At 44.6% G+C, this 22262-nt stretch overlaps 1 protein-coding gene across 3 annotated transcripts in view; it reads left to right on the forward strand.

Moving 5' to 3' along the window:
- Window positions 1-670: 670 nt before the first annotated feature.
- ARHGAP10 (Rho GTPase activating protein 10) overlaps window positions 671-22262 on the forward strand; it is a 333388-nt gene continuing 311796 nt past the window's right edge. For all 3 annotated transcript variants that reach the window (XM_015139311.3, XM_078002317.1, XM_078002316.1), the window contains exon 1: window positions 671-1038. In XM_015139311.3, coding sequence (XP_014994797.2) covers window positions 885-1038 — 154 coding nt within the window. In that variant the 5' untranslated portion in view covers window positions 671-884. The remainder of the gene's footprint in view (window positions 1039-22262) is intronic.

The raw sequence follows: 22262 nt of genomic DNA on the forward strand, positions 1-22262 counted from the left end.
TAGCCAGCCCTCTCCCTTCACCTAACTCATTTAGTGCGGATACGCAGATAAGTATAATAGGAGCTGCTGGGCCACCAAGAAAACGCTCTTGCCATTGTAAGGCTTCGATCTCAAGCGGAGATTTACCACGCATCTCACTTTAAACTGGGAAAGGAACCGGGACAAGGAAAAGAGCCCCACGTGCGAGTTCGTTCCTAGCTCGGGGGTTGGGGGGCTTCCCAGGATACATGAGATAAATGAGTTAATCATCTCCTCCTGCAAGGCAGCCGCTTCAGAGTTATGTCGCCCGCCTGCGGGGACTAACGACTGCAATTAAGACGCTCCTTCTCGGTCCCGGTCGGGTTCCGTGCAGCGGGGAGCCGACTGTGAGTCACCCCGGCCCCGGGAGCCCAAGCAAAGGGGAGGGGCGCGCGCCAGGGGTGGAAGGGAGCCGCGGGGCGAAATTCTAGCCCGGGGACGCCTCGGAAGGAAGAGGAGGAGCGGCTGCGCGTGTGGAAGAGAAGGAAGAGGCGTCCAGGAAAGAGAAGAGAGGAAGAAAGGCGGAGGAAAGAGAAGGGGGCGAGCGGGAGCGCGGGCCCGGCCGGGCGGCGCCTCGGGGAGTGTCTGCCGCGCGGGGGCCGGGAGGGGCGGGGCCGCGGGCGCTCAGGGCTCGGCGGGGGCTGCCGGGATTGGGGCGCCACAGCTTGCGCCGGTCTCGGTGGCCGCTCCTCCGTGTCGCAGGGCTTGGCTCTGCGGGATATGTCCGTGCCGCGCTCGCCGTGCGCCCGGGCCTGCTAGTTCCCCGGGGCTGCCTGAACGCGCGGCGCCGCACCTGGCAGCGGCCTCGGAGCCCGGCTCGGGCAGGAGCGCGCGGCCGTGCGCACCGCGCCGCGACCGCTGCCGTCATGGGGCTGCAGCCCCTGGAGTTCAGCGACTGCTACCTCGACAGCCCGTGGTTCCGGGAGAGGATCCGCGCTCACGAAGCGGAACTCGAGAGGACCAACAAGTTCATCAAAGAGCTTATCAAGGACGGGAAGAACCTCATCGCTGCGACCAAAAGTAAGCGGGGACGCGGGCGCGGACGGGGCTGCGGCGTGGCGAGGCGGGGAGGAGCCTCTCTCGGCAGGAGGGGGAGGATCTCGTGTCCGGGGCCAGCAGCCAGAGGAACGGGGAATTCATTTCGGACCAGCCCACCTCGCTCGGAACCCCGGGGGGGTGGTCCCTGGGGTCATTCCTTCTCGAGGCAGCGCGGCGAGACCCCATTCCCGCCCCTGCAGCTCTGCGTCGGCGGGAACTAGCTGCTGCCCGTGGGCCCCGCCTGGCTGCCGCCGAACACCCCTTGCTGACTGCGCGCTCCGCTGAACCGAACCTAGGCTCTCCTGGCCCGGAGTCAGGTTTCATTGCTGCCTAAAGTTACAATCTCTTTCAAAACCTTGGCATCTGTTTGCCTAGTTTTGTTTTGTGACTTCTCAAAAGAACTTTCCTGGGGATTCTTTGAAACCCTGCGGGGGTGTTGAGTTTTCCGGAGTCCCCTTAAGCTTCACCTTTTCCCTCTCATTGTCTGATGTTCCCCGACAGTTCTGTTCCAGGTCCCTCACGTGCCAAACCAGAAAGTCCACCTGGCTTTATGCTGCTTCCGCACATTCCTCCCCTCCCGTGCTGAGGAGGTTCAAAGATTGGGGTTTGGAAGGGCGAGCGGATAGTCTGCCCTCTAGCCCAAGCGGGCACTGCTTGCAAATAGGGAATTCCACCCGGGTTAGGCTTGGTGCCTTCCTCCCCTGAACTTCTCTGTCTCTTAAACTCGGAAGAAGACTTGAGATATAGGAGAGCTAACTGTATTTTAGTGTAGTTGAGAGTCTTTCTAGGAGAGAGTGGGCCAAAATTCATGCAGAAATACTGAGTGATGCTGCTGGAAGATGGGGCGGAATTACCTCCAGTGAGGAGCTGGGCAGCCTGACCATCCCTTGGATCCATAACGCCTTTGGAGGATGGCGGTGAATGCCCCCTTTTCCTCTTTAAAAGACCTGCCCATACAGTAGGGACTTGGGCGGTATCCAGCCTTGAGGGGCTGGGTTCTTAGGGCCTTCATCACTCACCTAGATTCTCAGTTCAGTAATTCTCAGCCTTAAGTGTTCGTCCATTGTACATTTGTTTGTAGATACCACCTCTGGGGAAAATCCCCCATCTCACTGTTCTCCCGACCGCGCCCCGCCCCAATTTTCATTAAGGGCTATTAAAACATATTGAACATACTGTCTCGGGCACCCAGCATGGTACCTTTTACAGTAAACATGCATTTAATGAATAAGTTGAAGTACACTTCTGTGGGAAGAATTTAGTGAGCCATCCCTGTAATTTTGGAAGCAAGTCACTCAACTTCTCTGGATGATCTCCAAGGTTCCTTTTGGTTCTCTGACCTCTTTGGTGTTGCAAAATCAGGATTGGGACTCACTTAGGGTTTTTTTGTTTGTTTTGTTTTTAAGTCTCTGCTGTTTGAATCAGAAATGGGACTCTGGGACATGTGACAAGTGGGCTTATTTGGTTGAGGGCTCTCCAGGCCCTTGACATCTGGTATGTGAGTTGGGTGGGAAGTAGGGGGGGCTATACATATGGAGGAGTGAGCATAGAAAGGAGGAGTTGGGGGCGGGGGTGCAGAGTGAACACGAGAATGAGGACTGAGGACTTTTTCTGTAACTTGGTGTTAATCAGAGTCAGTGGCCAGGGAATGTACCTTCTCTCTCATTTGGTTGTAGTAGTTCCCTCTTGAGCTAGAGAGATGTGGGGGAGAGGCAGAGGGCAAAGCCAGTTTGGCCACTGGTAGAAAGCTATTTCGGTGACAGCATATTAGCTTTCCTGCCATCAGGAAACATGCTTTAGGTTCCAACAGCATCCAGTGCATCTGGGGGGCCAGATGTCAGCCTTCCTCCAGACTGTAGACTTTCTTGAATTTGTGAATTGGTATCTTACTCCTTTTGATTATCATCCTTTAGCATAAGAAACATAACTCGTAATCATGCTTTGAGAGTGATTGGAAATTCTTTTTTTTTCTCATTGTGTTCATTAAGAATTTGTTTAAATTCTTTCCCAGAAGGTGACAGGAACACAGCTGTAGCTCACATGCCTTTTCCCGCTTGCTCCATAAAGTTTACTTCTAGTTCCTACTAAAGACGAAGAGCCTTGGACTAAAGTCAGGGGACCTGAGTTTAATTGTTCTTCACCGGTTAGGGCTTGGCCATAGGAAAATTGAGCAGGTCTCATAATTCTTTTTGCGTTCAGCTTCCCCTGCGTACTTTTTCGGGAAACTAATAAGGTTCTGCAGTATTTGAAAATGGCTTGATGAGGTTATTTGAAATTGCAGTCCAGGTAAATGGTTCACCTAACCAGTTGAGCTTTTGTATAACATCAGAGAGTCAAGGAATGACATTAGGTGGAGGATCTACAGAAAGAATAAAACCCATTAGGTCAGATTGTTTGTATTTCCAGATATTTTACATTTTGTTTTACAAAAATGGCCTTTTGAGCATTTTGAGAATTGTGTATTTAAGTGATTTCTGTTTTTAATTGCCCTGCAAGGTGTGTCCTGTGTGCATTACATTCTTGGAAGATTTCAGTATGTAATTTTGATGTCTTGACACTTTGAAATCTTCCACAAATATTTAGAGTTTTGAGGCTTATGGGACCTGAAGGCTTACTGCTGAGTTCAATTAGATAGCAATCAGCAAATATTTAGCACCTACAATTTGCTAAATACTGGAATTAGATACAGATTTATAATAGGGTAGAGGCCCTTGCCCTTGAGTTTATTGTCCTGTAGTTGAATTTACTTCAATCTAAGGAACATTTTTGAACTCCTTACTGCACTGTGCTAAATTCTTGAAGAAATAAAGGATGTAGACACATACCTGTTACAAGGTTAAAAATTTAGTGACAAGTATCCTAACTTTTCCAGGGACAAGGGTTTGTATGTTAGAGTGGAGGAGGTTTGTTGGAAGTTTTGGAACTCACTGGTGATAAGGAGTAAAACCTTATCATACTGGAAACCAGAAGAAACCAGAACATTCGCAGTGTTTGGAGAAGAGTGAAGAGACTAGTTTGCTGGAATGGTGGTTTTTCAGGGAGTGGGAGACTGGGATGAATGGAGAGGTCAGTTTTAGATTATGGAGGGCCATAAAAGCAAAGTTAGGAATGTGGAGTTTATCTTGTGGAGAGTTACTGAAGGCTTTTCAAGAAGGCTGACATAAGAGCAAAGAGATGGTTTAGAGACAGTATTGCATATTTGTGTGTAGAGTGAATTTGGAGATAGCACTGAGGGTGGGGAGGAACTCCAGAGAGAAAAGCCAGTGATTTCAGTGGTAAAGTTGGAGATTATTCACTCAATTCAATGAATTCGTTGTTCAAATGGCTTTTTTAGTTTTCTTTTTAAAGTACTTTCCTTTCTTAGAATAACCAGTGTGTTCTTTCGATGGAATTTAAACTTTTGTAAGCCTTCGTGATGTCTATGTAGTTTCAGTTACTTATGATTCATACAGGTAGATAGCACAGTTGCCAGAAACAGCAATAAGCCATGTATGCTTTTCTCATAAATTTTACATTAGGCAGTCTTGAGAAAATGTACCTTGTTCTGTAGAGAAATATTTTTTAAAACAAATAGTCCTTACAGTTATTAAGCACTAATACAGTGATATAAAATGCTCTGTCGTAAACTTAAATTGTCTAGCTCTGTGTGTGTGTGTCGCCGAGGGGCCCTCATTAGTGAGTCTGCTGTTACTAAACAGGTATGGAAAAGGATGTAAAGGACCTTGTTAGTGGCAGAGCCAGGACGAGAATTTAGGTCTTCCAAACTTGGTTTTGATACTTCTAGCCTCGGCATTTTAATGGTTTTTGCTTTGTTTCTCTTAGGAAAAACATAAGTTCCTTTAGGCTGTCTTTACGTTTACTGTTTCAGAGAAATATTCTTTTCGGGAAATTTCTTAAGTTGCCATTACATTAAACCTACTGAGATTTGGAAGACTAAAAATAATTTTCCTATTTTGTAAACTTGAGCCTTGGTTTCCTTTTGTTTTTTGTAAAATGGGACTGACTGATAGAGAAAGCCTTGAGGAATAAATAAAATGGTGTGAAAGTGCTTTGAAACACAAATGTAAAATGGTTGTGTAGACACTACTGCTGGTTCAGCCAACATTCCTTTTCCCCTCTGACAATCCAGATTTCATTCAAGTGTCTGCATCCTTTTCAGATGACTCAGGGGAAGGCATTTCAGGGTAATTCTGATTAATCTAACTCAGTGGTTCTCAAGCCTAGCTGCTCAATAAAATCACCTGGGGGAACTATTAAAGCAGTCAGGGTTGAGAAACTAAACTCTAACTCAGTTACGATAAACCCATTTTCTGGGTTGGTAATTATAATAAGAATGAGGTTGTATTCCAGTTCTGGCCAATGAGACATGACAGGAAGTCTTCTGGATACTTCAGGGAGAGATTTCCTTTTGTCATAGGAGACTTGAAGAAAGATGGTTTTCTACTTTTCTGTATTCTCTCATGATGCCTGGAAGTGCTATGCACTATATTGGGCCTGAGCGGCATAGTGCGCTAACTGAATTTGGGTTCTTGATGCTGTTGGGAGACCTGTGGGTGTTTCTATGCTTTGAGTGTCTTGTTAAATGACATAAGACAGTTTTAAGTTGGGTGTTCTGCTACTTAATGCCCTAGGGTTTATTTTTTTATTTTTTATTTTTAAAATTTTATTTGAGATGGAGTCTCGCCCTGTCGCCCAGGCCGGAATGCAGTGGCGCAATCTTGGCTCAGTGCAACCTCCATCTCCTGGGTTCAAGTGATTCTTGTGCCTCAGCCTCCCAAGTAGCTGGGATTACAGGCACGCACCACCACACTCAGTTAATTTTTGTACTTTTTTTTTTTTTGTAGAGACAGGGTTTCACCATGGTTGGTCTTGAACTCCTGGCCTCATGTGATCCATCTACCTCAGCCTCCCAAAGTGCTGGGATTACAGGTGTCAGCCACTGCGCCCGGCCTTAATGGCCTAATTTTGATAAAGTGGTATAATTGTAAATTTTGTGATTATGCTCCCATCAAGTGGAATTTAGAGAGATACAGAAAATAAAATGCTATTTTAAAAAGTTAATAAATTGCAATATATTTTTTTCACAAATGGAAAGGAATACTTATGCACATTCTTTTTTTTTTTTTTTTGAGAGAGAGTCTTGCTCTGTCGCCCAGGCTGGAATGCAGTGGCGTGATCTCGGCTCACTGCAAGCTCCACCTCCTGGGTTCACACCATTTTCCTGGCTCAGCCTCCCCAGTAGCTGGGACGACAGGCGCCCCCCACCACGCCCGGCTAATTTTTTGTATTTTTAGTAGAGATGGGGTTTCACTGTGTTAGCCAGGATGGTCTGGATCTCCTGACCTCGTGATCCACCCATCTCGGCCTCCCAAAGTGCTGGGATTACAGGCTTTTGAGCCACCACACCCGGCCAGCACATTCTTTGCCTTAAAGAAGTTACCATAGAGCCCCTACAATTTGGGACATCCCCTGGGATAAGTCAAACTGTCACTTGGGGTTTTATTACAGTGGCTGGTCTCCAGTGTGAGTGTAGACTGGCTGTGAAAATAATTACAATCAGACTTGAGCCAGGGTAGGGACCCGGACAGGCTTGAAAAGCTTGAAATGCTTTACTCACTGCAGGTGGTCTTTACTCCATTTAGAGTTGTTCCTATTTAGAGCCTGCCACCGGGCCACCAGCTGAGCCATGTTTATTTAGAACAGATTTTTACTAGCCAGTCAGCAATCTCATGTTCTCAGTGTCTTTTTGTCACATTGCCTTCCTCTGTCCTCCCGTCTGCTGGGGTTCCTTTGACCAGCTCCTTTTTGCATTTTTTTTTGAGGGGACTGGGGTACATTGTAGACTTTTGGATAAAGAATACATAGAGGAGGGTATTTTTGTGTTTAATCTTTAAAATAGCTGATGGAATATAATATAGAAGATTAAGAGCATAAGCTGAGGTACTAGTCTGGCTGGATTCATACCCAAGCTCAACCACCTGCTAACAGGGGATCCTTGCTCAAGCTGCTTAGCTTTTCTCTATCTCTGTTCTCGTCAATAAAATAGAAATTATAATACGACCTACTGTATTGGGTTAAAAGTAGGATTTGTTAATACACGTAAAGCATTTAGTGCTCACAGATGAACAATTATGATGTTCATTTAGATGATATGAACATATCTAAATTACAGGCATATGTTTTAATATCAAGGCCCTGTTCTTGCCTCAAAATAGCTGTTCTGCACCCTAGACCAGGTATCTAACCTTTTAGTGTTTATTACCCCTAACAGTATATTTCTCCAAAGCACCATTACCAGTGACCGAGAGACAAAATTGTCAAACCCTGGAAAGCCTTCCAAATTTTGATTGTAGTTCAGGATGCTGGAAAATCTTGAAAACACATTGGTGGCCAGGCTTGGTGGCTTAAGTCTATAATCCCGGCACTTTGAGAGGTCGAGGCGGGTGAATCACTTGAGGTCAGGAGTTCAAGACTAGTCTGGAGAACATGGTGAAACCCCATCTCTACTAAAAATACAAAAAAAAAAAAATAGCCAGGTATGGTGGCAGGGGCATGTACTCCCAGCTTCTCGGGGGGGCGGGGACAAGGCAGGACAGTGCTTGAATCCAGGAGGCGAAGGTTGCAGTGAGCTGAGATCACGCCACTGCACTCCAGCCTGGGCAACAGACAAGACTCTGTCTCCAAAAAGAAAAAAAAAAGAAATACACTGGCAAATCAGAGCTTAGTGGTGTCTTGGGAAAATATTTTCTAGAATTTATTTTTTATTCACAAAGATTTGAGGATGAAGTAGAATGTGTTGCTAAGGTCACTGCAAATCTAGTAAGCAATCTACAGTGGAGGTTCAGGCAGTCAGCAGCAGGCCTTTCCTCCAAGTGGCTGATAAGGAAGAGTTGATGACAGAGTTCAGCTCAAGGTATTGACATGACAATGTAAATGACTGCAGCCTTCACATACTTCAAATTACAGAGATACTTTTTGAGGACGTGAACTCAAAATTAGGGTTTCCAGCGTCTGACATGCTGAAATCCTAACAGCTTCTATTTGCTATGGTAAATTCACAATGAAAAAAAGAAGACAGCCAGAGACATCCCTAAGAGGGATTTTCCTTAGAGCTGTTAGGTAATCCTGTTCTCTATAGCAGAATCCTCAAAGTCCCCTGGACAAATTCCCAAGGAAGCTGTTTTGAATTCTGTGACTTCAATAGCTGTTTATCACCTTATATTTTAGGTTTTTTTTTTTTTTTTCTTTAGACGGAGTTTTGCTTTTGTTGCCCAGGCTGGAGTGCAGTGGCGCGATCTTGGCTCACTGCGACCTCCACCTCCCACATTCAAGTGATTCTCCTGCCTCAGCCTCTCGAGTAGCTGGGATTATAGGCGCCTGCCACCATACCAGATAATTTTTGTATTTTTAGTAGAGATGGGGTTTGACCCTGTTGGCTAGGCTGGTCTTGAACTCCTGACCTCAGGTGATTTGGTTGCCTTGGCCTCCAAAAGTCCTGGGATTACAGGTGTGAGCCACTGCACCTGGCCTTACTGGGTTACTTTTTTTTTGAGACAGTCTTGCTCTGTTGCCCCGGGTGCAGTGCAGTGGCGCAGTCTTGGCTCACGCAACCTCCACCTCGCAAGTTCAAGCAAGTCTCCTGCCTCAGCCTCCCAAGTAGTTGGGATTACAGGTGTGCCACCATGCCCGGCTAAGTTTTGTATTTTTTGTAGAGACGGAGTTTCACCACGTTGGCCAGGCTGGTCCTGAACTCCTGACCTCAGGTGATCCGCCCACCTCGGCCTCCCAGGCGTGAGCCGCCGTGCCTGGCCACTAGGTTGTTATTATTATTTTTTTATTTTTTATTTATTTATTTATTTTTTGAGACGGAGTCTTGCTCTGTCGCCCAGGCTGGAGTGCAGTGGCCGGATCTCAGCTCACTGCAAGCTCCGCCTCCCGGGTTTACGCCATTCTCCTGCCTCAGCCTCCTGAGTAGCTGGGACTACAGGCGCCCGCCACCTCGCCCGGCTAGTTTTTTGTATTTTTTAGTAGAGATGGGGTTTCACTGTGTTAGCCAGGATGGTCTCGATCTCCTGACCTCGTGATCCGCCCGTCTCGGCCTCCCAAAGTGCTGGGATTACAGGCTTGAGCCACCGCGCCCGGCCCACTAGGTTATTTTTAATGGAATTACATTTCAAAGACAAATAGGCAATTACAAATTACCTGATAAAGAATGTTTTACATGGTAGGAAATGCATATAATTTAAATAAATTTAATAGTAGCTTTTAAGCATTTACTGTTGTTTTGCTTTGTGCTAAATTCAGCATAAGCGCTGTGTTAAATTAAGAATTTACTCAGTAAAGTCAGAGAGATTAGTAGCGTGTCTAAATCACAATTTGTCATTGGTGGAGCTGGAATGTGAACCTAGGTTTGTCTGACTCCGAAACCCGTAACCACAGTCATGAGCTGTCTCTGTGAAGGGGTGTGACCGTGGTCTTCTGCTAGGGGAGTGATGATCAATCGTGGTTATCTAGAGTGTGTGTATGTTTGATCTAGTTAGGATATTCTTTTTACCTCAGTATGATGACTGATTTCAATTTTGTTAAATTTTAAGGCCCCTCTGGGGTCATTCTTATAATTTAAAGTGCTAATTTGTATTATGAGTATAGTATAGACATTCCAAGGTTGGGTTGATTTAGGATCCATTACAAGACACAGACTTCCACACTCTCTCTCTCTCTCTCTCTCTCTCTCTCTCTCTCTGAATATCCACCTTCCTCTTTTCCTCCCCATTCCTTGTTCTACTCTTCAGTAGAGTAACTTTTAACTTACTCTTTTAGTATTAGGCTTGTCTTTCCTTTAAAAAGTTTGAGATTTAGAAATATAAAAAGATAGTCTCACGATAAACTTCATTTATTCCTCCCCTGCCCCAGCTTAATGAAAGCGTCTTGTATACCCATTCTTCTCCCCAAGGGGTAGGACCTAACTCAGATCTGGTGTTTATTATTCCTAGGCATTTTGATACAGTTGTGCACATCCGTAAACAATATATAATGTGTTTGCACATGTTTAGACTTTGTATAATGGTTTCATCCTATACTTTTGCCCACCTGAATATATTTGTGAGATTCATCTAATTGGATGTATGCCACTTTATTTCGTTTAGTTCAACCTCTTTTTCCTACAAGCTACATTTAAAGGGACTTTGTTAATTGATGTTCTATGATGATGCATTTTTTGGATGATAACACTAAACATACTTAGAGAATATTCATGATGAAAGCCTTAATGAAATTAGCTTTGTAAATTTAGGATACTAGCTTTCAAAACAGTCAGTAATTAATAAACTCATAAATTTTAAAGACATTTAACCCATTTTCTTTTTGGTATTTTGTTACCAGCCCAGCATGGATAATCAGAGTAAGGCAGTTCATGTCTCAGGACTGTACGAGAACTGGTTTGAGTCAGAAACAAAAAATCTTTAAAAGCCACTTTGCTTCATTGAAATTAGACTTCTGACTAGAAAGAGAAAAATGATGTTTGTGTAAACACAATGCACATGGAGAATTCTGGTAACTATCAAGCTAGTTGGGGTGGATGAACATGATTTTCAGGCAGGGACTGGATGGTATCTTGTGGTAAGCCCTAAAGCAAACATTGGCAGGCCTGCTTCCCTTACTTATCCTAACACAGGAACATAATTTCCAGGGGGATGCTTTTGTATTGTGAAGGACTTGATATTCTCTTTATACACACACACACACACACACACACACACACACACACCAGACGTTTTACATTCTAAAGGTAGGCATCTTCATATCATTCTCTTTACACACACACCCCCCCCCCACACCCCCACACCCACCAGGCGCTTTTACATTCTAAAGGCAGGCATCTTTGTAAACTCTGAGACGACTGGAATCACACCCCAAGTTGCTGCCATTGCGAGGCCTGACTCCCTGGTCCAACTAGAATTTCCTCCCTGTGTTTCTCAGGAAGATGTCAATCCACTGCCACTTAATATTTCAGTGGTGAGTGTGATTTCTCAGGGCTTGTTGACTTGTTCACCCACAGGCACCTTCTACCCTCACTCTCGGTGGCAAGTCATGGTGAGGTGTGTGGCTGGAGGAACTCAATTTGGCCACGTCAGTGTCACCTCAGGTTAAAAGACAGGATGTGGAATGGTCTCTTAAAAAAAAAAAAAAAAATGAATGCTTTCTTCTCTGACTGTAAAGTTGGCCTCACAGTTTATTAGCTGTGTGACTTTGGGCAAGTTACTTAAGCCTTCAGTGCCTACATTTTTCTTTATTAGTAAAATGGGCCTAGTAAGAATTCTGTCTCACTGGGTGGTGGTATTTAATCCTCACATTACATGTTAAAAAATCTTAGGACTCTGCCTGGCTATGGTAGGTGCCTATTATTTTTATTATAATTATTAAAATAACTATCTTCCTTTGGTTGAACTTGGGCACAGTTGTGGCTTTACCCATAGTTAGGTAGAAATAGTCTGTGAACACTTTTTTTTTTTTTTTTTGAGATGGAGTCTCGCTCTTGTAGCTCAGGCTTGAGTGCAATGGCACAGTCTCGGCCCACTGCAACCTCTGCCTCCCAGGTTTAAGCGATTCTCCTGCCTCAGCATCCTGAGTAGCTGGGATTATAGGCACCCGCCACCACGCCTGGCTATTTTTTTTTTTGTATTTTTAGTAGAAACGGGATTTTACCATGTTAGCCTTGAACTCCTGACCTCAGGTGATCTGCCTGTCTCGGCCTCCCAAAGTCCTGGGATTACAGGCATGAGCCACCGTGCCCAGCACATGTTTTTTTCTTCCAGTCTAACATATTTTGAAGCACAGAGCTGATTATAGGCCTGTCATTTATTTATACATAGGAGAAGCCATCCATAATAGTGTGTTGAAATCTGATGTATTACTGAAAGCCTTTGCTTTAAAGTTTTGGGGACAAAGCCAGAAGTACAAGGGAATACAGTGTTCTTGACATGACTTTCCATTTATTTGAAAATTGGGCAGATTCTCTGCCATGCTGACAGATAGTTTTTTTTTTTTTTTAAATTTTTATTTTTGGCGACAGTCTTACTCTGTCACCCAGGCTGGAGTGCACTGGCATGATCTCGGCTCACTGCATCCTCTGCCTGCTGGGTTCAAGTGATTCTCCTGCCTCAACCTCCTGAGTAGCTGAGATTACAGGCGCATGCCACCACGCCTGGCTATTTTTTTTGTATTTTTAGTGGAGATGTTGACCAGGATGGTCTCGAATGCCTGACCTCGTGATCCACCTGCCTCAGCCTCTCAAAGTGCTGGTATTACAGGTGTAAGCCACTGCACCCAGCCGATAGTTTTGTTTTTATTTTGTGAAATGCAAGTCAAAGGCAACACAGCAAACATACTAAAATAGATAGGTCTTTGAAACCAGGTTTACTTACTGTGTGACCCTTGGGCAAGTTGTTTGACTTCTCTGTGCCTTGATTTCCTCTTCTGTAAAATGTGGATAATAGTCAACTGGGCGCAGTGGCGCACACCTGTAATTCTAGCACTTTGGGAGGCCGAGGTGGGCGGATCACCTGAGGTCCAGAGTTTGAGACCAGCCTGACAAACATGGAGAAACCCCATCTCTACTAAAAATATAAAATTAGCCGGGCGTGGTGGTGCATGCCTGTAATCCCAGCTACTCTGGAGGCTGAGGCAGGAGAATCGCTTGAACCCGGGAGGCAGAGGTTGCAGTGAGCCAAGATTGCGCCATTGCACTCCAGCCTGGGCAACAAGAGTGAGACTCCTCAACAACAACAACAAAAAAAGTGGATGATAGTTACATGTTTAAATGTTGCGAGGCTTAAATTATTTTTAAAGTACTTAGAAAATTGCCTGAACCATAGTGGATTCTCTGTTTGGTAGACGTAGAAAAAAAATTAAAAATCTATTCAGTCATCACTAGAACAACCTTATTTATGACAGTGGTGGAGTGGTGTCACCTTATCACTGAACTCCAGCTGTGGTGGGCTAGTTGCTAGAGGTTTAACATTAAGAAGAAACATGTATATTTGTGCCGAAGATTTCTAGTGCAGGAGACAGCAAATGTATTTAAAAAGCAATTATATTCATGTTGTTGAATCAGTCTAGGATGCGATGACTATAGTTAACAGGACTGTCCAGTTTGGGGGTTCCAAGAAGACTTCAAGAAAGTAAAACTTCTAGGCTGAGACCAAAAGGAGGGATCGGAGCTTTCCCTGCTGAGAGTGGGGAAGAAGTATTCTCCAAGTGCAGGGAAAATGCATCTGAGAGGTCAGAGAGAGCACATCCTGTGGATGGAAAAGTGGTGCTCAGGTGGGCCAGGGAATCTGCATTAAGGGTAAGAATGGTGCTGTTGAGAGGTGGGGGCAGGGTTGGGAAGGGCCTTGGAAGGCAGGTTGAGGGCTTCACTGTAAGGACAGTGGGAAGTGATTGAAAAGTTTTGAGCAGGGGAGTGTTGTGATTTGAATTGTAGAAAGTTTTCTCCGGCTGCGGTTGTGCAAATGAATCGGAGGAAAGCAGGACTGGAGGTTGGGGGTCGGTCATCTAGGCCAGAGACTTTGGTGGCAGAAGAGGAGTCAAGACTTAGCAGCTGTAGGCTGTAGGGGGGCGGTGATTGGGTGTGGGGGCTGCCCTGACACCTCAGGTTCTGGTGTGAGCTGGTGAGTGCATTTCACTGAGGTCCAGCCACAGCAGCAGCTTTTGTGGGAGAGAGGATGAGTTTTCGGTTTTGCATGTGGAGGCCAAGGTATTTCCTAGTAGCCAGGAGACATGTTCAGTAGTGTGTTTCTTCTATGGCTGTGTGTTTCAGGAATGGGGAATACAGCTGGAGGTAAAGATTCTGGAGACACAGCATATGGATGGGAAATGATGCAGCTGAATACCGAGGCTGCCGAGAGAGAATGTAGAGGGAGAAGGCAGGGCGGGTCAGGGCAAATCCGGAGGAACTCCGTCTTTTACGGGGTAGGTGAAAGAAGAACTTGAGATCTGAGAAACAGTAGCCATTGACAGAGAGGTGGAAAACTAGGAGAGGGTCTGTGAAGCCAAGGAGAAAGAGCGTTAAGAAAGCAGGAGGAGTGGACAAGGCCATGCCACAGAGAGGTCAAGTAGCTCAAGTCCAGGTGATGTTGCATTGGCCACACGCTGTCATGGGTAATAGTGGGAGAATAGTTTAGGTGGCCAAGCACAACTGGGAGCCTGTTTGCAGAGGACTGAGAAGGGAGTGTGAGGAAAGTCAGTGAGCCTGGGTACAGATAGCTCTCCTGGATTATTTGGTCTGCCATCCAAATACTTCAACACATTCAACCCTGTCTTCAAGTAGGCTTGACCCTGCTTAGCTTCTGAGATCAGACAGGGTTGAATATGTTCAAGGTGGTATGGCTGAACATACCTCTCAGTGGGAGAGGAGGAGATTGAAGATTCAGGGGTCCATCTCAGAGCACAAACTTTTTTTTTTTTTTTTTTGAGATGGAGTTTCACTCTTGTTGCCTGGGCTGGAGTGCAGTGGTGTGATCTCGGCTCACTGCAACCTCCACCTCTCAGATTCAAGCTTTTGTCCTGCCTCAGCCTCCTGAGTAGCTGGGATTACAGGCATGTACCACCCCGCCCGGCTAATTTTTTGTATCTTTTTAGTAGAGATGGGGTTTCACCATGTTGGCCAGGCTTGTCTCGAACTCCTGACCTTGTGATCCACCCGCTTCAGCCTCCCAAAGTGCTGGGATTACAGGCGTGAGCCACCTTGCCCAGCCACAAAGTGCTTATTATTTATTTATTTTTGACACTGAGTCTCGCTCTGTTGCCAGGCTGGAGTGCAGTGGCATGATCTTGGCTCACTGCCTCCTCTGCCTTTTGGGTTCAAGTGATTCTCCTGCTTCAGCCTCCTGAGTAGCTGGGACTACAGGCATGCGCCCCCATGCCCAGCTAATTTTTGTATATTTAGTAGAGATGGAGTTTCACCATGTTTGCCAGGATGGTCTCGATCTCTCAACCTTGTAATCTGCCCGCCTCGGCCTCCCAAAGTGTTGGAATTACAGGTGTGAGCCTCTGTGCCAGGCCTGCCTTTTTTTTTTTTTGAGATGGAGTTTTGCTCTTTGCCTATGCTAGAATGTAGTGGCGCAATCTTGGCTCACTGCAACCTCAACCTCCCGGGTTCAAGTGATTCTCCTGCCTCAGCCTCCTGAGTAGCTCGCCTGCCACCATGCCCGGTTAATTTTTGTATTTTTAGTAGAGACAGGGTTTCACCATGTTGGCCAGGCTGGTCTTGAACTCCTGACCTCAGGTGATCCGCCGATCTCAGCTTCCCAAAGTGCTGGGATTGTGGGTGTGAGCCACCGTGCCCGGCAGCGTGCTGCTTAATATAGAAGGTGCGATTCATATTCTAGGTGAAGAAGGGGTGGGAGGGCGTACCTTTCACCTGTTTCATGACAGAGGAGATGGAAATGATGTCTACACACTCAAATTTGTAGATTTATGGCAGGACATCGAGGAAACTGACAACTGATGGATTTATTTTCCCTGAGGTAGATGACAAGATTCAGTAATTAGATTTTAATCTCTCCACCATCACATTCTTTTTCTGGTTGATATTAATAACACATGACTTGTAAGAGTGGTTTTCTTCATAGTGTGAACTGAGTGGGATGGCATAGAGATATTAAGCTGAGAAGAAGTAATGGTGTGAAGGGGAGAAAAAGGAGTTAAATGTTTGGGTAAACAACCCTCATGACACCAAGAAATGCCCCTGTTTCAGGGTTTATTTCACACTTTGTTCTGTTGCACTTAAAAGACCCAAATGGTCCTTAATCTGTTTTTTTTTTTTTTAAGTATTAAAACCGGTTTTCTCTTTTATCTCACTGGAGTCTTGCTGATTCTCTTTGGATCAGTCTACAGGGAAGAAAATGCCTCTGGCAGCACCTGGGAAGATTGTAGGACTTCAAGTGTCTGCCTCTTGTCCAAGAGAAGAGGAAGAGGAGAGCTTGTAAGAGTTAAAAATGGAATAATTATCTATGATCTAAAAATATCTTCTCTTGCTCTTTTCTAGCTAACTATTTAGGTTCAACTTAGTTTAAGAAACAATGCCTAGAAGAAATAAATGCTTACAAAAGATCCCCATCAGTGGGTGGTATGCAGATAGCCCTTGTCTTCTCTTCAGGGCTGGACACCCTGACCGCCATGGAGGTGGCCACACAGCATCTCTTCAGGGATGTGGAGTGCGGAGACCTTCAGATGCTTCAGAGGGAGGACATGAGTGGAGAAGTTCTTTGCACGTGTTTCTAGAGCTAGAGTTGGTGTCCTGTTTTTTTGTGGAAAGGATAGGGTTTAAAAATCTGAACGTTTTCTTCCCCCTTCTTCAGATTATTGTTATAAAAATACTATGGATCCTCATTCATTTCTTTCAGCTTCCAGTGAGAGAAATTAGACTAAAACCTTGAATTTTTTTTTTTTTTAAAAAAGGAGTTTTGGCTTCAGGGTGAAGACTAAAGACTGGGCCTTGCTTTTAGATACTCCTGCATTCGAGGGTTCAGACAGTGCTGTCAGTTCTCTGCATCTGTAGTTTCCCTCAGTCGGCCACTGTCTCAGGTTAGCACTTTCCCATGGTGACTGTGGCTTAAAGCTTACACCTTTCTTACTGCAGTGGAATTCCAGAGAATAGTGACTCCTTTCCCCTAGACCAGTGGTTCTCAAATGGGTGACTTTGTCCAGAGAAAATTTTGGTGGTTACTTGAGGGAGATGCTCTGGTTTCTAGCGGGCAGAGGCCAGTGATGCTGCCAGACGCTCTGCAGTGCACAGGACATGTCCCCTACAGCAGAGAATGATCCAGCCCAAAATGTTCGTAGTGCTGAGGTTGAGAAACTGCCTTAGAGATCGGGAGACCGTGTAATCTAAACCCAGATACTCTTGAGAAGTACAGTTATGCTAAGACAACAGCCATGAACTGGAATTGCCACAAGTATACCTGGACCTGTGGTTGCTCTACATAAAGGCCCTATCAGTCCTGGGTCACTCGCCCAGCATAGACCAATCACTGTGATGTGATGGATATTGTGCTTTGGCTAGCCTGAATCATATGCCTACCAGTCGGGTGAAGAAGTGGGCAGCAAGTGATTGCTTGGACAGAATGCCACAGCTCACAACAAAGGGTATAGAAACTAGAAAAAGAAAAAAAAAAAAAGCTGATGTCCTGTACCAAGTTTTAGTTGTACAAAATAATTAAGATCTGGAGAGCTGTACAATATATATGATTAACAATACTGTGTACTTAAAATTTTCCTAAGAGGGTAGATCTTACATTAAGTAGTCTTTCCATAAAAGGGAAAACAAAACAAAAAGACAAAATGATACAGGGGGTGGGAGGAAACTTTCAGATGTTATGGCCTTGATAGTGATGGTGGTTTGATGGTTTCACAGGTGTATGCTTATCTCCAAACACATCAAGTTATGTACATTAAACGCACCAAAAGTGCTGGATAGACTGGGCACTGTGTCTCAGGCCTGAAATACCAGCAGTTTGGGAGACTGAGGCAGGAGGATTGCTTAAGGTTAGGAGTTGGAGACAAGCCTGGGCGACATAGTGAGACCCTATTTCTAAAAACAGGGTTGGGGGCGTGGTGGCGCACACCTGTAGTCCTTGCTATCGCTACTTGGGAGGCTGAGGTGGGAGGATTGCTTAAGCCTGGGAGATGATGCTGCAGTCAGCTGTGATCACGCCACTGTACTCCAGCCTGGGCAACCCAGTGAGACCTTGTGTCTTAAAAAAAGAAAGCTGATGTCCTATACGTAAGAGAACTTTTACTTTTGAAACTCACTTTATTACACCTGTTTTGATCTGGGCCTAGGGACTGCACATGGCAAAACAAATGAGGACTATATAAAGACAGTAGAAATAAATATGCCTTCTATTTTTTCCCATTGCTTGGTTGATTAATTTTAACCATAATAGAGGAGGTGAGAGAGATGAAATTGGCGAGAGGGTGGAAATGAAGACCGTGATCCCTGTAGCTTGCCTGGATACAAGGACAAAGTTGTTGGCACAGTGAGGTATCTATGCCTTACAATATGAACCCCTGACCAGAGGAAAAAATTTAGATTAAAATACTTAATATTTATAACACCTTAGCTTGTTATAGGCCAAGAAAATATGTAAAAAAATAAATAGTAGTTTACTCGCTTAATTTAAACTTCTGACACTGATAGTGCTCCTGTCTATTTTTGGAGAAACAAAGCATTGTTAAGAAAAACTAATTTTTGTGGGTATAATTCATCCAGCAGAGTGGATTGAATAATTTTACATTCTTTTTCCCTTTAAACAAAGAAACGTTTCTTGAATGAAAATTAGACGTATGTATTTTCTCATTATATATGTTCTTGATTTAATTTTAAATTTGAAGTCAATTGAGAAATCCTATAAGCATCTAGAAGAGTTCTGTAAATTATTTTTTTCTGAAACTGTATTATAGTCTCTGGAAATATTTTCCTTCTTTCCAGTTTATTGTGTATGCAGGATAAGATCCAAAGTAAGGATTTGACAGTAGGTAGCTATTTGCACTATTTTCTCTTCATTGCAATTAGAGTACTGAGATGGTCAAATTCAATATTTTTTATGTAAACTCTGAAATCTTTTAGAATCCACTGTTGTGGCTTAATTGATACTGTCTAAAAGGCTTGAATGGCTATGCACATTTTTTTTTTTTTTTTTTTTTTTTTTGAGACGAGTCTCACGCTGTTGCCCAGGCTGGAGTGCAGTGGCGCGATCTCGGCTCACTGCAAGCTCCGCCTCCCGGGTTCCCGCCATTCTCCTGCCTCAGCCTCCTGAGTAGCTGGGACTACAGGCGCCCGCCACCGCGCCCGGCTAATTTTTTGTATTTTTAGTAGAGACGGGGTTTCACAGTGGTCTCGATCTCCTGACCTTGTGATCCGCCCGCCTCGGCCTCCCAAAGTGCTGGGATTACAGGCTTGAGGCACCGCGCCCGGCCGGCTATGCAAATTAACCTGTTGATGAACAGCCACGTATCCAGAAACAGGATGTATCACTTAACCACAGCGAACAGTGTTTTGTTTGCAATAAGATGGTTGAGTGCCTTTTGGCAGTGTTTACCTGAGTGTGGCAGGACTGATTTATCTTGACAAGCAAAGAACAAAAAGACTTTTAAAAAGTGCTGCTTTGTCCAGAAATCAAAGAGGCAGCTTTGTAAAGACCTTTGTATTTTTTGACCTTAACATTTTCATTCCAAAAGCTTTAACGCTGAAAGTATAGTTTTGAATCAACACAGTTCTTCGGTTTAATATATGCAGTGAGAACAAAGTGGAAAGGAGTGAAGAGGGAGTTGGTACCATGGTGGAAGTGAATGCATCAGGGAGCATTTGGCCCTTGGAAGGTGTTGGAGGGTCACCTAGAATGAAGGGAGGTGTTTAATTTCTTCCTGACTGTGGCGTCAGTTTAATGAATGCACATCAGAAGTCAGAGTGTACATTAGGAAAAAAGAATGGAATGGAAGTAATACATAATTCAGCTTTGTGTGTGTGCATTGTGTTTGTGTGTGCGTAATCTAATCGTAGTTTACATATAACTAAATTAAAAGGGATTGGTGATTTCTTTAAAGGGAATAGTCATCACCCAACCTATTTGTTTTGTGTACATTAATATCTATTTTTATATGTTGGATTTGCTTACATGGAAGTACATGTAAAATACCTTTTTTTTTTTTTCCGAGATGTGGTCTCACTATGTAACCCTTGCTGGAGTGCAGTGGCGTGATCTCGGCTCACTGCAACCTCTGCCTCCTGGATTCAAGCGATTCTCCTGCTTCAGCCTCCTGAGTAGCTGGGACTACAGTCATGCACCACCACACCTGGCTAATTTTTGTGTTTTTTAGCAGAGACAGGGTTTCACCATATTGGCCAGGCTGGCATCAAATTCCTGACCTCATGATCTGCCCACCTCAGCCTCCCAAAGTGCTGGGGTTACAGGTGTGAGCCACTGGCGCCCGGCCATAAAATATCTTCAATTTAAAACAACAGTGAGCTTTGGTGGGTTCATTGTGGGCAGATCACTTGTGGTCGGGAGTTCGAGACCAGCCTGATCAACATGGTGAAACCCCATCTCTACTAAAAAGCATAAAAATTAGCCAGGTGTGATGGTGCATGCCTATAGTCCCATCTACTTGGGAGGCTGAGGCAGGAGAATCTGTTGAACCTGGGAGGCAGAGGTTGCAGTGAGCCGAGATCTGGCCACTGCACTCCAGCTTGGGCAACTGAGTGAGACAGCGCCTCAAAACCAAAAACAAAAAAGCAATGAGTAGATCACTATTGTTTTAGATTAGAGATGTTAGATTTTAATTGGTCTGATAATCTATAAGTTTTGCTATTGTTAAACATTATCTGAGATGTACTAAAACAGGTTTACTGGAATTAGTGATAATAATGGCGGTGGTTGTAGAAGGAGTAGATAATAGTTTTTTTTTTTTCTTTTTTTTTTTGAGACAGAGTCTTGCTCTTTCACCCAGACTGGAGTGCAGTGGCACGGTCTTGGCTCACTGCAACCTCCCTTACAGGTTCAAGCGATTCTTCTATCTCAGCCTTCTGAGTAGCTGGGATTACAGGCACATGCCAGCACACCAGGCCAATATTTTGTATTTTTAGTAACTAGAGATGGGGGGTTTCACCATGTTGGCCAGGCTGGTCTCGAACTCTTGGCCTCAAGTGATCTGCCTACCTCTGACTCCCCAAAGTAGTGGGATTACGGGTGTGAGCCACTGCACCTGGCTTTTTTTTTTTTTTTTTTTTTTTTTTGCCTTTTTTGGAGCACTTGATGTGTTTCAGAAACTGTGCTAAGTGTTTTCACAGGAGTTACCATTTCTCACAGCAATCCTCTGATAGTTAATCTTGTAGTAATTGCCATTTTGCAATTTAAGAACGTGGGTTTAGAGAGGTTGACATTTGTCCAAGGGTACTCACCTAGGAAGCTGAGGCTCCTGCACGGTATACACTCTCTGAAGCCTCTAGTTGTTTTTTTTTTTTTTTTTTTTTTTTTTTTTTGAGATGGAGTCTTACTCTGCCGTCAGGTTGGAGTACAGTGGCGTGATCTTGGCTCACTGCCACCTCTGACTCGCAGGTTCAAGCAATTCTTCTGCCTCAGCCTCCTGAGTAGCTGGGACTACAGGTGTGTGCCACCACGCCCAGCTAATTTTGTATTTTTAGTAGAGATGGGGTTTCACCATGGTGGCCGGGATGGTCTGGATCTCCTAACCTCATGATCTGCCTGCCTTGGCCTCCCAAACTGCTGGAACTACGGGCGTGAGCCACCATGCCCAGCCAAGCCTTTAGTATTATAGAAGAGCATGCATTACTGTTATTGATACAGTATTTCACAGATCTGATTTGGGATATCATCTTGTGTAAAGCCGTGGGGTTGTAATGTCTGCAAAGCTTACTTTCGGGAATTAAAAATTTTTCCATCAAGTGATAGAAACTTCCTTTAAGCTATTAAAAGTTATAGGAAAGGAAGTCATTTTCATATAATCTGGAGTAGTGGCTATGCTATTTTATATGCATTACCAAAAATTTTAAAACACTGTTTGCTTTTAAACAAAGCAGACTTTAAAAAGTAACGTTACTGTTAATGATTTAATAGAGGGTACACAGGGTTAATCTGTATTTACAGTCTGATCTTTTTCTTTTTCTTTTTTTTAGTGACAGGGTCTCACTTTGTTGCTTAGGCTGGCATGATCTAGGCTCACTGCAACCTCCACCTCCTGGGCTCTAGTGATTCTTGTGCCTCAGCCTCCCGAGTAGCTGGAAGTACAAGCGTGTGCCACCATGCCTGGCTGATTTCTGTATTTTAGTAGAGACGGAGTTTTGCCACGTTGGCCAGGCTGGTCTCAAATTCCTGACCTCAAGTGATCCCCCCACCTTGGCCTCCCAAAGTGCTGGGATTACAGGCATGAGCCGCTGCGCCCGGCCTGCTTTACTATTAATGCTGATCTGGGCCCTTGATTAAATTTGCTGCTTACCTCATGCCTGTATTGCCATCTTATTTTCTTCCCAAACAATAGCCATTCCTTTTCTTTTTAGATGTACTTTCATTCTCTTTGGTGATGGTATTCTCAATGTATTTAATCTGAAGCAAATTTTCTCCTAATTCACCTGTGAGGAGCCTGCTACCCAGAAGGTTAAGAATTTTGGCCAAAGTCATATGGCAAAT

Source organism: Macaca mulatta, chromosome 5, assembly GCF_049350105.2.
Source record: "Macaca mulatta isolate MMU2019108-1 chromosome 5, T2T-MMU8v2.0, whole genome shotgun sequence".
Classification (NCBI taxonomy): Eukaryota; Metazoa; Chordata; class Mammalia; order Primates; family Cercopithecidae; genus Macaca; species Macaca mulatta.